Below are 16,380 nucleotides of genomic sequence, written 5' to 3' on the forward strand. Positions count from 1 at the left end.
CTCACCTACGCTGCACCGTTTGTGTGAAAATTACCTGATTGGTGACACGTTCATTGATTTGCTTCGTACAGACTTGCGTGTTGTGTTATACACCCCGGAAAGCACTGTTTCTGCACTGTTAATATTCTAGTTCTTTTAACTGTGCTCAGTAATAGTTTAGTATATTGAGATCCTCTCAAATAGTTAGCGCTTCTTAGTCACCAGTAAGTCATAGTATGCTTAAATAATTCATCTTCTTTCTAACTCGGATTACGTTTCAGTGCAGCGTAGCATGACTAGTAACCGCTTGTCGCTTAGCTATTTATTTTGTTGAGGTTGCAAAGCAAAAGATATCTGTTCATAAGATTGGGAACAAACACAAGACATGGGAACAAGCGTGGTACTCGAGTGTAGTTAATACGATTTTGTATCATAGCATCAATATATTTTCCTGTACGAAATTCCAAAACCAGTAACTTGCCACTTTATTTTGCTGTAATTCATTTCTCCAAATCTACATATTTTTTCACTCATGCTCAATTTGGCTGTAATTCTTTTATTGCCGGTACTTGCTATTTCAGCCAAGAAATGTATTATTTATAAATGTGAGTGTAACGGCTCAATGTGCATTATTTGGCTAATAATTGCTGATATACATCCAATACTCTTGAGACTGCGCTCGGAAATAGTCGTGTTCAGTATAATACATTTTACCATCATTACTTTTATAATAGTTCATTGAGAATGCAGATATTTTACAAGAAAATGTTACCTAATCAACACCTGATGTCTGCTGCTGTGCCGAGCGCTTGACTGCCTTGATTGCTAGTGCATTTGGTTCCACTCGAGCGATGCTTTGTTGATGAATGATAGTTTCTACATTCGATCGACTGCTTTCATGCACGGGCGAATTCTGTAATAATGTTTTTATTATTAGATGCATCATTGTGTAAGTCAAACCGATACATCGAGCATGAAGGCCAAATCACAGCAATTATCCCTAGTGATTTTCAAATAGCTGTTTAACAAACACTGGCAATGTTAGATGATGATTAATTTCGTTGTTGGTGCCAGATTTTTAGTCAAGTTCCTATATAACTTATTTATTTATATCTTTCTTGCAACTAAGTTACTGGCTGTTTTTTGTTACATTTAATATTTACAGTGCGCTTTCTTCCCCTGGACCTGGTAAGGCAGTCAAACTTCCTCGTCAAGCTTTGATGTTGGCTCCCGCATTCAGTGGTGTGAAGTTTATGGTATTTAAATCAAAGTGATGTTGTAACGTCAGGCTCTACGAGCTTAGTGGCCTTTCAGAAAGATGCTAGGCGTTCAATTCAGAGCTGATCGGTGTTCGAAATTTGTGGTGCACGGCTGCGCTTCCGGTAATATTAACAGAAAACTCGCATCCCATTTTGTTACAGAATCGGAAAAACAAACTCCTTTATCCTGGAGAGGATAAAATACCACTGCTTTATCTGAGGAGGCAGTCTGAGATTTCAATTTGATAGCAAACGTAGGAATTCATGCTGAGGGTAAATGATTCTAATATATTAGCAAATTGTAGCTTATGGGACCTAGACTAATAGAAGCTTCTCGTGAAATTGGTGTTACTACATTCTTCGCCGATTTTATAGTGAAATATTTCATTTTTACTCGAGTTATAGCCGTAAAACGATTCAATCATGTCTTGAAAATGTATGCCAGGGGCCATACCTTCAAAACTCGTTAAGTGAACGTAAGTAATTACGTTCTATTTTCTTGTCTATGATTGGCAGATTTAGCTTGAAAGGCCGTCAATGATTGGCTGATGAACTTACGATCTCTTAACTTATTTTGAAAGTATAGACCCTGGTATATATTTTTTTCGGTAACCAACTTCTTACGACGCGGTTTTCTGGGAACAAGACCAATAAATTGTTTACGCTAGGCGTTTAGCCATGATCAAATTTTCGAATTGTGTGCCCTGGAGTAGAACCCTGTAGCTTCCCATTATATTTAGCGTCGTTAAAACTGACCTGCAAAAAGTTTCTCTTCTCTTAGTGGACTAGTTAGAAATCGATAATTCGTAGAACAACTTAGTCGTGAGATTGGTAGACTGCGTAGCTTCGTTTGCTACGCTGATCAGCAACGTTTTTACATCAACTCGACAGTTTTATACGCTGTGGTGATATCATGTTTGATTATGTGAAATTTTTACAATACCCCTTGCTATTGATTTAGGAATAATTTGAATGTATTAAAATCTTCTAATTTCAGTCTGATTATGCTGCGTATAATGGTAATTTTGAGTGTACTTGGTTTACAACATGAATGAAGTTATTTTTAGGTAACCTGATTATCGCTTTGATTTGAACACTGCACAGCACTGTTATCAAATAGATTGTATTGACTGTATCTCGTCATATGACTTCGATCTAAAGCAAACGTCTTCATCGTAACAATTCGAGGTGTGTAAAATATACGCGCGTCAAGTTGGGTTTAGTAGGGTTCTATTAAGGGAGTTCAACACAACTTTCCTTTCCATGTAATAAGGCTGATAAGTGCAGCATTGTGGTATAAACCAAGAAAGTAAAAAAAAGTAAGTAACGTGCGATTCATGTAAAACGATTCGACAATCGCTTGGACAATTGCTGTTCGAGCAACCACAAATGACGTAAAGCATCGCTCTGAGAAATATAGATTTTCCCATGTTCCCATTAAATAATAAACGTTGTCAAATCGAGAATGGGGGCCGACGTTTATCCCCGTATTTCCCATTTCACACTTGGGCATGTCAAATATGTCTGTTAACACCAGGATGTTTTCCATGTAAAGCGAAATCCAGACTAATTTTTTTCGTATTTGATTATTTTTTTCAACTTCTTGAGGACACTTATTCTAACAACTCAGTTCATCGTTTACCTATTAAACTGTAACCAACAAAGTTCAGTTTAACGATACAATTGACATTTCTGAGAGATTAGGGTGTATGAAATTTCGATTTATCGTAAACTTAGGTGGACTCGTCATGTTTGGTGAGAAGTCAAGTCTGTACTATGAAAATCACCGCCGTTTTCTAGTGCAAATGCCTGTAGCTCAATGAAGTTTATTAAATTAAAGTGGCTGCTCACAAGTGTTACTTTTTAATGGACTGTGACGAGTTCGTTATATTATCCCTTTTAGTTGATTTCTTAATAAATTATTTATTAGAGATCTGATTTCGTTATATCCCACAAAACAACAACAGATACAACCTAGAATTTCAGAATAAATGGTTAACCCCTTCAAAGCAATCTAGAGAATAAAATTAATACTAAATTCACGACATCTCTCGCATAACTATGTAACTTGTCGTGCACGATATAATAATGAGAGCACAACCGCAGATAGAAATTAGGTGTAGGACACTTCTTCACATCATAATGCTTAAACGTACAAAACCACGAGTCGTTATCAAGTGTTCAACAGAACACAAGTGCACTAGCAGATGTTACATCTAGAGAACAATGCACTATAAACCAGTAACAAGTTTTCTTAAACTATCACTTTCATTTATACTTCGTGTATTTTTTGTAAATTTGCAAGGCGAAACTGCGAGACTAGACGGAACGGAGTCGGCGATTGTGTTTTTATTGGTGCATTCACTGCTGCTGGTTGATGAGTGGAGCGAGGGCAAACCAGCGCTGTCGGATGTGATGGTCATTATAGAGGGCACGTCAGGGCCTGTATTAGCGGCCCCGTTGTCTGCAATGTTATTGCCACACGCAGCGTTACAACATTTATGCGTCGTCGAGTTCATCTTCTTCATTTCGAGGAGAATTTTTGTTAGTAGATCGATCATCTGAGGGCCTTGGGAATGATGATCCACATTGCGACATAGACTATCGTTCTTTTTAGCTATCTCTTTTTCAAGCATTTCAATTCTCTGTGTTACGCGTAGTAAATTTGTTTGCATTAACTTGATACTAAGTTTGGGTTCGCCAACTAGACCGTTATCAAGCCCTGCTTCATCATCCTCCATATCATCAGCTTCATTCATAAGGTGATCTTCGTCATCTACGTCAGGAACATCCTCCTTCTCTTTCTTGATGTGCTCTGCAATACCGGACACACGAACATATTGCCCATGATTTTTCTTTATTTGAGTGGCAGTGCGTGAATTATTGTGTGCAACAGACGGGGAATAATAACTGCCTGAATGATCCGAGGAGAACGAGTTTCGGCTCTGGCCCCTGCCACGTCCCGCTCTCATCTGGCGTCGCTTGGCAGGATGCATGTCTTCCGAGCTTGTATCGTCTAAATTACGCTTTATTCTTGAGACGCCTGATTGAAAAATGTAATTAGAATTATATAAGATTTGGGAAAGCAGCTCAAACTCTATTCAAAATCCGATAGAAAAAACTAGGATAACTTTCTGAAACAAATACAAAGTACCACTCATATGAACTAATTTTTTTTATGAACATCAAATGTGCTAGAAGAGACATTTTTGTTTGTATTTTGACCATAACATTATAAACATCAAGGATCTCACAATTTTTTTTTATTTGGCAGGAAAAGTTGGTGGAGCCAGAACCTAAGAAAACTTACCTGGAGTTTTGACACTGTGTATTTTCTCAAGTATTCTCCCGACGCAGTCATAGTATTTGAAAGACACTGTTGTGTTCTTACGACCGCCCAGGCGCTGGCGACGTTCAAACATGCGCTTGTATTGGCCAAGCAGTTGTCGCCATTTGTAGCGACACTCAAGCGATGAGACTTCACAATACCGCTTCAGTAAATTATGAGAGACTTCCTGAAAAAACGAAACTCCAAATTAATTCGATTATTGATGCGCGCCTACTTTCAAAATTTGTATTTTTTCTCAAGGAAAGCAAGTTCATATCAATCTAACCTTCATTGTTTCCACACAGCTTTCGAGGTAAACCGAGAAATTTGTATACATTTATATATCTATGCCCCATAATTTGCTGACAGCGAACCCAATGACCAGGTATTCGTATTTCGCCACATAATATAAATGTTCATCTACAATAGTTTTCAATAAAACTTTTACAGTTTATTGTACTGAGGCAAAGAATTTGAAGTAGTAAAACCACAGTTAATTGAAAGAAATGCGTGCTAGTCTTCAAGGATACATTCTTAAAATATCTCAAGCTTCTGGATCAATTCCACACGTAAGCTGTAGCAACGGTAGTAGGCTATCTAGCGCTTCAGAAAGTTCCCACACATTACATAGAACCAAAGACTACGTAGCACAGATACTCACCTCCCAGAAAGAATCCTGGAACTTTCCTTTAGCCAGCATCATGTCAGCGCTGAAATTAATCTCGCCCATGACGGCAAGCAAGGCATCGACGGCGCCTTCCTCCCACTCCCTCACGACCAAGTCTTCATCAGGCCCAACTTTTATTGGGGTTCCAAAGGCTGGAATTTCTCGCTCGTCAATAATTTGACCTTCTTCAAGAAAACGTTCAGCGTCCAAATGATTTTCCATCTCAAGTTGTACCAAGTCATCAGCATTAATTCCCACAATTCTGTCGTTTTCTAAATCTTCATTTTCGTCAATTAAATCACACGAACTGATAGTGATTTCTGTGGTGGTGTCCGTGTTGTTGATGGAGACACTTAGTGGATCTCTTTTCGAGCTGATGATTGTTGTGCGGTACTCAGTGCCATCCAAGTTTCCATCTAATATCAAAGGATCATTTGGGTGATATGGACGACCAAGCTTCTGGCACAACCTGTCAACAAACACAGATCAATCAGCGTCACACAGGAAGCAGCAATAGGTTCAAGAACAGGGGGACTGAGCCGCCGGATGTACTGTGAGTGAACATTTAATTAAGTGTGAGTGAACATTTAATTTAAGTGTGAGTGAACATTTAATTTCACAAACAGCTGATAGCATCTTCTGTACAGTACAACAACGAACACAAGAAATATAATGTTTGGTAATAGCATTAACAACACATTAAGGCCACATTATACAGGGTGTTTCAGAATTAAGTAACCCTTTTAATTTGTTAATAAATAAAAAACTAAGAACGTTATGAAGTTGAAACTTGTTTTATTTAAAAGAAGAACATTTTTATGGTAATATTGTATCCTAGTTTTTAAATATAATATCTTTTAAATGCCCACCACAATTGTTTTGACAAAATAGGGCTCTTCTCTTCGTTGCTTGCATAACCTTCATTAGTGTTTCTGACGAGAGTGCAAATTTTTGATATCCGCAAATTTTCGATAAAGATATTTAAATGTGTTTTTTGAAGGATCCTTGTTTTGAAATGGATCCTGTAATCACGTTGAACTTCTGTTATTGACATCGTTATTGACTGTAGCGATAATTTTTGTTCTTTCATCTTTGCTGTAGCGAATCATGATGAAAATTTAAGGCTTGATAATTAAACACAAATTTAGCAAGCTATACAGGATAATGACGTAACTATGATACAATATTACCATGAAAATGTTCTTCTTTTAAATAAAACAAGTTTCAACTTCATAACGTTCTTAGTTTTTTATTTATTAACAAATTAAAAGGGTTACTTAATTCTGAAACACCCTGTATTATATGGATTTTATCATCATTTTTCGGAACTGAGCATTTAAATTACTACACATGCAATGAAATTTCACGAACATTCTTTTTAGCAATGCAAATGATCCCTTATGTGTATGGGGTTATTCATCCAATAACTAAACACTAGCTAAGCTACAAATGAAGCTCGTCAGTGAACGCTTACATTTTCTCCCTCATTCCAAGAGGATCAATATCTTTAGCCAGGAAGCGATGAATCATATTAAAGTATGGGAACCTGGACTTGAACTCCCCTTTTACTTGATACTGCAACACACGCTCATAGCTTTTCTGTGAACAAAAATTAAAATTACTTAAATATGTAAAAAAATTATAATCAATAATGTGTGATATAATAAAAAACTGACAACCCCCTCATGAATAAAAAATTCAATTGCACCGCTTCTAACTTGTATGTTTAGAGATACTGAAGCCAGTGAACATTCGACAAAATATGGTAGCTAATGAATTGAGAATTAAATCAATTACATTGTACATGAAATTGAGCAAAAAGTTTATGAACATCAAAGCTCAAGTGGAACAAGGAGAAAGATAATTAAGTTGTACAACAGAATAATGGATCATCTCAGCAGAGGTACGTTTACTCAGAATAAAATAAAGTTTTAAACATAATAAACCAAGAAAATATAAGATCCTATTCTATGTTTACACCAAACGAAAAGTGTGAAAGTAGTTCAAACTAAATTTATCAAAAGAGAGTTCTTACTCTAAGACTTTCCCACTTGCGTTGACATTCTGAAGGCACACACAGAAATCCAGCTTTATTCATCTCAGCACTGATGATAGCAAACAGCATGGACTTCTTTACGTTGGCGTCGTAGAACAGATCATGTTGCTGCTCCACTTGGCTAATAAGACACTGCAAAATTATACTATTAATAAAAAAACGAAAGTACCAAAATTAACTACGAATTTAAATTTTATGACCTAATATTCCATTCTGACCAGAAGACGATATTGGATTCACCAGCAGCTGAAATTACATGATACTCCAGACTGACTTCAGGTTAAGCCGACCGTCAAGAGGGCCAGTTAACTAAACAATTTCACTACCTTAATTGCGTCAGGCTGCCATGGGATGCTCTTATCCATGATGACGTTTGCATCCACCTCACGGATATTCTGCATCATTTTATGGTAGAGTGCAGGGTTATTTCGCTTGTAAACAAGATTTTTCCTGTGTTTGCGAGTTTCCCCGTGATCCATGAGGTCCTTCTTACGAGCAGTGAGAGAGGAGCAGCAAACATTGCAGTATGCTGAATAGGGATCATTTTGTATGGGCTCCAGCCAGTCTGCAAGAAGTGTAATAAAAAATGAAAATCACTTGATAGAAGAGTTTTAAAAAACATTACAGGCACCAGCTTCTTCCTTCAAAAACTGTTTTTAATATTTCACTAGAACAAAAAAAAATCATTCACTCACTACATAGCTGATTCAACGCTTTTAGAGGTAGGCACACTACAAGAATCAGTTTTAAATCAATTGTACCCACATATTTTAGCTACTCATGCTCCTAAAGGATCCATCAAGATGCTGGGTTAATGTAATTCCATATATTAACCTATTTACTCAGCTAATTCCCTGGAGGGTATAAAATCTTTTTCTTTTCAACTTGAGGCATTTATTTAGGTATCTTCTAACGAATTAAGAAAAAAATTCAAATTTTATATTGCTACTCAAAGTACTAACCGGCAAGTATACTGGCCACCTGGCTATAAAAAAGGCATGGAAAAATAAAGAGTACAAGAAGAATAAGGAGAAATCTAATGTAATTGATTGAATTAGCTAATGAAATACAGTGGGGGGAAATAAATATTCGTACACTTGAAAAATCGTATTTTAATGTATGTAAGTACACAAACTTAACAGGAAAAGTGATTTAAATTATGTATATAGACGCATAGTATTCAAAAATACTATCAAAAGAAATTAAATCTCAATGCAAAAATACTATGCGTCTCTATACATAATTTAAATCACTTTTCCTGTTAAGTTTGTGTACTTACATACATTAAAATACGATTTTTCAAGTGTACGAATATTTATTCCCCCCACTGTATATCATTAGAACATTTGTTTAGGAACACTAATACACTATTCAGTGTCATGGTTAGTGGTAGCTAGCAGACATAAGTGGTAACCCACATTTTTTCCTTACTTAAGAGTTGTCTGCCTTCTCTGCAAATAACATAGAATTTGCAAGAATGATAAAGCAACACTAGTGCTTTAAGAAAAACTACACTAGTGTAAATAATTTATATCCAACCACATATGAAACCAATTGTCATTTATTATCTCAAATGGCAAATTTATCAGTCATGCCACATCTATAAAGTTGCAAATAATATTTAATCACATATTCAAGGTCAACTCGAGTAAAGTTCAGCAAACCTCTGAATTTGTAATCCAACTCCCACTCCTTCTTATACTTTTGCAAGTACCGCACTTTCTTCTGCTCAGCATGTTCAATGCACTCCAAGGAACTGGCATCATCCAGGTAGCCTTCTTCTGCAAGAAAACAAATGGTTATATACAGGGCGGTGGAAAGCAGGTGCTTATACCAAGCAGTCAAAATAGCAATTTCACCTTTTATGTGCAATTGAATTACTTAGTTCATTGATAAATGTTTTTAGTTCAAGATTTAAAAGGCCTATAATAATAACTAAATGAGTTTGAACTCCTTGAATATGATGTACAATTGCAGTTCTCAATATTAAATGCTTTCAAGCGTTCACTTCAAGTAGCTTGATATACCCCTGAATGCTTCAGTCTCATGGGAACAGCACATTTTTGACAAAGTCTGTCTAAGTTTATTAATCTCAGTGAATTGATGTTAGTTATCACTCTCAGTTCACTAGCTCAAGTACCACCTGCACCAGTAAATGCCCACATTAATATATTTCATTAATTAAGAAGCACAAACTCCACCAATAATTTTCACCAAAAATTAGGTCCAAAGAGTTGTAAGCACTGACTTGAAAAAGTTTATGTGCTTGAATTTCAGAAAAAAATCTCTCAATCTAAAATGAAGTTTGTTAATCTACAAGTAGACACTTCTGCAGTTGTGTTTCCAGCTGCATCAACTTCTCTGAGTAATTGCAATTGGTTTATGAAATGCGAAATAGAATTTGGACATAATTTGACCAACATTTATACATAGAATATTACTTTACATGATAAATGACAATTAGATTGAGATTGGTCAGAATGAATTTAAAATGGCTAAATTGTCCATAACGAGAAGCCAATTTTCCTTGTTACATTTAGGGTAAAATTGGAGACAAAATGCAAAAACTGACATGGGTAAATTATTGTTTCCTGTAGCTTAGAAAATATTTCTCTAAAAATTTTCCACCAGCACTAATATCTTTGCTGTTACATCTGGCCCATGGCAATGCCATGAATGAGATGAAAATGCCCATGGTAGTGTATTTATTCACCCATTTTAACAGTCCTGGCTCAATTTCGAGTTGAAATTATGAAAAATGGCCTTTTTTGCCTGAAAAAAGTTGAAAATCATTGGTAAAATTATCATGTATCACAAATTGGCAATGAGAAAAACCTTAACCTTCCATTGTATTTCAGCAGTTATTTTTGGACCAAAAAAGTGGACCAGCAGGATTGATATATCAATAGTGAGTATATTAACCACCATTATTAGAATTGCCCAATGCACAAAGCACTAATAAATACTTTTTAGACTATTAAAAAAAACATGTATAAAAATATACGATGAATATAGACTGAGAAAACTGTTTATTGGTATCTGCACATAGATAAAATTAACATTTGACAGAAAATGTGGAAACATATTTTTTGAAGGCTGCAAAATCTAGTAACTTCTCTCCAAACTGGAAAATGAGGCAGAAGCCACCCATTAATGAGACAGTAATGCCCATGAATGTGAATAAAGTAGGTAATATTGGACATGGGAAATATTGAACATGTATTATGCGTAGCTGTTGAGAATGCGGGTCGAAGCAATATAACAGTGGTTCCCAAACTTTTTCAGGCTGTCGCTCCCTTTGGCTCCCTAGTGAATTTCTAGCGCCCCCACAGACACATATAAAAACATACGCCTCTTTCTTGAAATTAAGTACGCTGTAATTTTAAAAGATAAAGGTTAAACACAAATGTGTTTTTCACAAATAGAACCCCATTCAGTGAACCAATACGTTTTTAAGCTGTTTCAACTGTTTTGGCACTAGAAACCTAGGACGTCTCGGGCAAATTTACGGCTGGAGTCGTGGCTGGTCGCACAACCAATCTCCAAATTCAATTATCAAGTAATATCTCCCAAACTAATGGACGCAGCTCAATGAACCTTGGAACATGTACTCATCAGAACCTAACAGTGATTTTTAGCTTGTAAAAAATTTTAAATTTCACCTTCATTAATGAGTTATATTGCGATAAGGGCCGAAATTCGCAGTGAGCAAAGAATTTCTTCCAAACTACCAAACAGATTTGAACAAAATTTTGAAGATACATTCCTAGCTACCTAACGGTGATTTTTTAACTTCAAAAATTACTTGCAGGTTAGGTCCAGTTAGGAACAGGTTCCATTAAAAACACAAAAAAACCTAGAAAAATCCATAAAAACACTAAGAAAACCTTTCGGCCGTGAGACCGGCCACGGGTCCGGCCGTAAATTTATCCGAGACCTTAAAAATTTTTTATTTTACCTTCGTTTGCGAGTTTTTTTTATTCCACCATCATTCTTGATTTCACACTTCCTTATATTCGGCCCGTATTGCCGGATAATTTGTCACTTAAATTTGCGGCGATCAAGAAATTTCTTCTAAACTACTGAACAGATTTCAAAGAAACTTTATATATAAATACCTAACCTCCCAACGGTGATGTTCAGCTTGTGACAATTTTTCTATTTTACTTTTGTTTGCGAGTTATACAGATATAGGAGGAACGACTTGCTTTTCTACCAGCCGACTCAACCAAGAGCCGTTTATGTATAGCCGTATAACTCGCAAACGATGGCGACATGAAAAAATTGTAGCAAGCTAAACACCACCGTTGATTAGGTATTTAAAAACTAAGTTTTGTTCAAATCTATTCAGTAGTTTTGGAAGAAATTTCTTGATTACTGCAAATTTAAGCATGTATTGCTGTTTAAATCACAAATGGAGGTGAAATGAAAAAAAAAAACTTGCGAACAATGGCACAATTGAATAAATTATCACAAGCTAAACATTACCGTTCATTAGTTAGGACTACAAATTCAAAATTTCGTTCAAATCTGTTCAATAGTTTGGAATAAATTCCTTGATCATTGTGAATTTCCACCCGTATTGCCATAGAACTATGGAAAATACAAATGAAGGCAAAATTAAAAATAAATTTCACGAGCTAAACATTCCCGTTAGGTGAATACATGTACCAAGTTTCATCAAGTTATGTTCATTAGTTTAGAGATATTTCTTGATCATTGAATTTGGAAATTGACCGTGAGACCAGCCGCAAGTCCGGCCATTAATTTGTCTGAGACGTAAACCCAGGAGAGGCTAAAAAAAAGATCTAGATGAAAAAAAACCATTGCTTGGAGTCGTGATGTGCTGCACGTGTTGTGTACAAATTGTCAAACAAATGTTGGAACTTCTGACTTTAATTTTGGACTGCCACCCCCCTACTGCCCCCCAAACTTCCTAATCGCCCCCCAAAATATTTCCACCACCCCTAGGGGGGGCAATATTGCCCACTTTGGGAACCACAGCAGTATAGCAAGTGTGTAAGGCGCAGTTGTTTTGAGACCATTGGAAGGAGTTAGTTTACAGTGAACGTTGGCAAGCTCAGCGCAAGGGGCATTCCATTTGAGGAATGAGGCATCACTTCGAGGGTACAGGCTTAACTGTGCGTCTGTGCGCGACTGCTCCCTATATAAGGACCTCAAAATTGGTACCAAAGGTCATTGGTTTTACGAAGGTGACAGTCACGCAAGCACAGTCTGCAGTCAGCGGACTGTATTTAACGGCCGCAGCCGTGAGGCCTGTGGTGTTACCGTTTTCAAACATTGACTGTCGCGAGAAACCTGGACTCATAGTGGCAAACCACAGAATTTTTAGAATCAGTTAGAATCAGGTATCCAGGATACTTTACTGGTCTACTTATAGGACTCACAAATGACCTTGAGGGAGAGTCTAAAAAACTGTGCTTTGCCACTATGCCTGGACTTATCGTAGCAGTCATGAGTCCAGTGAGCACGTCAAGAAAATCAACATCAACACTACGGCTGCGACTCAGCCGTGAGACAATGCGAGAAAGCCACTATTTGTACAACGATTATAACGCACGTCATCAGGAAATTCAAGTTTGAGTTGTACACCGGGACATAGTGGCAAACCAGTGATTTTTTAGAATCAGTTCATTTTTAATTTCCTCATTTAGTCAAGATTTTAACAGATTTCTTATGCATGATAATGCTGGTATCTAAGATACTTTACTGGTCTACTTATAGGACTCAAAAATGAACTTGAGGAAGAGTCTAAAAAAACTCTCTGCTTTGCCACTATGCACCGGGAGTTATCATCGGTACGGTCATCAGTACGATTCTACGATACTGTCACAATTTCCATCAAGAAGCGGTACGGTCACAGTCATCTTCAACCGCAGTACGGCAACGGGCTTGGAATAATATCATCGACGAGCATAGTGACAAACCAGAGCTTTTTTAGAATCAGTTCATTTTTAATTTCCTCATTTACTCAAGATTTAAACCAATTTCTTAAGTATGATAATGCTGGTATCCAGGATACTTTACTGGTCTACCTATAGGACTCAGAAATGAACTTGAGGGAGAGTCTAAAAAACTCTCTGCTTTGCCACTATGTCGACGAGTAAGACTATGCCACTATTCCAAGTACAGTCATTGTACCTAAACAACCTACAGTCAGAGTCAGACTGACCGTGACTCGTGAGGCATCTGTAGCAGCAAAGTGAGCAAACACAATGGATATGAAGAACAGCGATCGCGAGGACATGTGGCTACAGCAGCAGTACTACCACAGTACCACTTGGAATACGGCTGCAAATGCGCGGCTACAGCTGCGGTATGGTCGCTGAACAAAAGTGAACATACGGCTATAAAGTATAAACGGGTGCATGAGTTATGGTTGTTTAGGTACAACAGTTGTACGGCTCAATGAAACAGCAATGTATCAACATTTTCCGGTAAAAGGTTAATAGCTACCCATAGTGACAAAGCAGAGAATTTTTTAGACTCTCCCTCAAGTTCATTTTTGAGTCCTATAAGTAGACCAGTAAAGTATCATGGATACCAGCATTATCATACTTAAGAAATTGGTTTAAATCTTGAGTTTCTGAGGAAATTAAAAATGAACTGATTCCAAAAAAGCTCTGGTTTGCCACTATGTAGCTACCTACTATAAGACCACCGTCTCTCAATCATCCTGCCTTAATTTCAACTTTAGGCTAACTACCTAGGTATGCTTATAGATAACTAATATTCATAATTCAGGACTCAGGAGAAAGTTAGTCATTTAGTTGTATATGCATGTAGTATTTAGACCAGCATAGTGAAGTGTGAACTTGATTCCTAGTGAATCCTGGATGCTAAAAACTCTTAAGTGATGATTATACCATTATGCTGTTTGTGAGTGCCACTCCCTTTCCTTCATAGTCAAAGAAAAGTTTGAAACCAACTAAGACAATGTGAATAAAATAACGTGCTGCCTAAATCAGCTCCACGTTGGTTGTGATTGTGACAAACGATCGCCTAGAACTACAAGGTAGGTACAAGCCTACCTAAACGTAGCACCCTTTGGTAAAGAAATGAGATTTCCTGAAGATACTGGGAGCGAAAGCTGAAATAAGAGCTTCAAAACAACAAGTTTGGAGGATGAACATAATTCACAGTTCGTAATTCCCGCTATCCTCTGTGAGAGGTTAAGTTTCGCCAAGTTCAGTGATCATATACAGGAAATTCTAGTTTAGAAGCTCCAATTTTGATTGAAAAACTCGAACTTACCGTAATTATCACTCATATTATTAACCGCTTTATTTTTAGTCAACAAGGATTGCCAATTTTCAAATTTTTGTTTTAAATATAATGTTTATAACGCTAATTTCGGTGTTGCCAAATGAAGTGAGTGAAATGTTCGCTCTATTTCAGGGCGAGCCTCGAGAAGCAAACATTCTCACTGTCTTCGTATTAGTGGATTTACCTTACTTCTCACTAAATAATTGTAATTGAAATAAAAATTGAATATAGCTACCAGAAGTTTAAAAAATTGAGTTCTTTAATAACAATATTCCGTTTGTTTATTCCCATATATTGAAATTAAAAAGTTCATGAAAGATTGTTGCCTAATTTTAATTGCGACAGTTAACTTGAACTCTTGAAGGACAGTATCAAGCATGTATCTAATGAATAGCGGAAAAATAATGAGCAAACTTTGCTGAAATTCCATAGATTTGAACGCCATACCTCAGTCAGAAATGGATGCACCGTAATAAAATAAACTAGATGAGATGTTTATGGTGTTTAATCTCACTTTTGAAACGCATTATATTTTGTTCATTACTATGTGAATTTTTTACATTATTAATGTATCAGTTAATACAGTCAAGTATCTTAAGTATTGAAAAGTTTTCGGCGTATGCATTTGCTCAGAGTTCAATTTGAATCCTTTCTCATCTCATTGATCTATTTGGCTCCTAAAAGCAACACTATTCTATTCAGAGAAAACCTCAATGTAAAAAATAACATGAGGCAAGTTGGTAAACAGCGATGGTTTAGTGTCATTTATTTTACACGTAATTAAGCAGTCAAAATAAGTTACGTGATATCAATGAATACTTCTAACGAACGCCTTCACGTACAGTTTTGTAGATACTAATATCGAATTCGAAAATTCTAGTAAAGATAGCGTACAAATTGGTTATTTCCAATATTCACTTTTGCGATGTTGTAACGATATTCGTTTATTTACAACCATTTAGATATTACCTGCAAGATCCACGTCAAGTTGCTGAGATGCGCTTCACCTGTGCTCCACCAGCTTTCCTGGACATTACATTAAAAGTAACTTCGACCGCCAGCTAGCCGCTTCGAAGGCGTAGCACTTTATTTTCTTTCATGAACGCTTTTTATATTTTCTTTTCAACTACGCTTTGAATACAAATGTTCAAACAATCACAAACCGTTACTGAAAAATTATTCAAGCATTTTTAGCGCATTTTCTCATTTATGGTAAAAATGCCCTTTTATGCTCGCCGTGACCGTCCGTCTATCTGTACGTCCGTCCGTGACTTTACGTTTTCGTCAACGATAAAATGCGCGCTCTGTCACTCACTGCAGTGAGTACTGAGTAACATTTTTTAAATTGCGAATTTTCTAGAAAAATCTCGAAGTTAAGTCATGGTCAGCTGTCCACCTCCAAACTTCGTTGAAATACGATGCGTTGTAGGAATAAGAATTGGGGTGCGTGCTGACCTCCGGTCAAGATCTTTATATCGGTCATTCACGCTGCATAAAAAATCTTTTACTTGCGTAAATAACAATTTAAATGTTTACGTCACACTCGGCAGTTAAAAAGTTCAGTTAACAAGTATTCACTACAATCCTAAAAGACTAAAACATTCAGTTATACATGTCAACATCCTGAAAAAAATGTACAAAGGCAAGAATTGATTGAAATTCAGTATATATACCATAAAATTCACTCTACAACTTCTTAAATTCAATCGGCACACTAAATAATTACCGATGTTTTGCAGTTCAAATTAATATACATCAAGAGGAACAACTCCGGTAAATTTCGAACATGGTTAATGAAAGGCAC

At 36.5% G+C, this 16,380-nt stretch overlaps 1 protein-coding gene across 1 annotated transcript; it reads right to left on the reverse strand.

The window, feature by feature from the left end:
- Positions 1–2,486: 2,486 nt before the first annotated feature.
- On the reverse strand, positions 2,487–14,713 carry LOC108682972. The gene is made up of 8 exons (XM_018172239.2): positions 14,565–14,713; positions 8,954–9,070; positions 7,616–7,854; positions 7,269–7,421; positions 6,708–6,832; positions 5,228–5,702; positions 4,549–4,753; positions 2,487–4,281 (listed from the first exon to the last, which is right to left on the reverse strand). Exons 1-8 carry the CDS (start codon positions 14,578–14,580, stop codon positions 3,470–3,472), a joined length of 2,142 nt encoding a protein of 713 aa, XP_018027728.1. The 5' UTR covers positions 14,581–14,713; the 3' UTR covers positions 2,487–3,469.
- Between the last annotated feature and the right edge of the window lie 1,667 nt (positions 14,714–16,380).

This window comes from Hyalella azteca, unplaced genomic scaffold (genome assembly GCF_000764305.2).
Source record: "Hyalella azteca isolate HAZT.00-mixed unplaced genomic scaffold, Hazt_2.0.2 contig16070, whole genome shotgun sequence".
Taxonomy (NCBI): Eukaryota; Metazoa; Arthropoda; class Malacostraca; order Amphipoda; family Hyalellidae; genus Hyalella; species Hyalella azteca.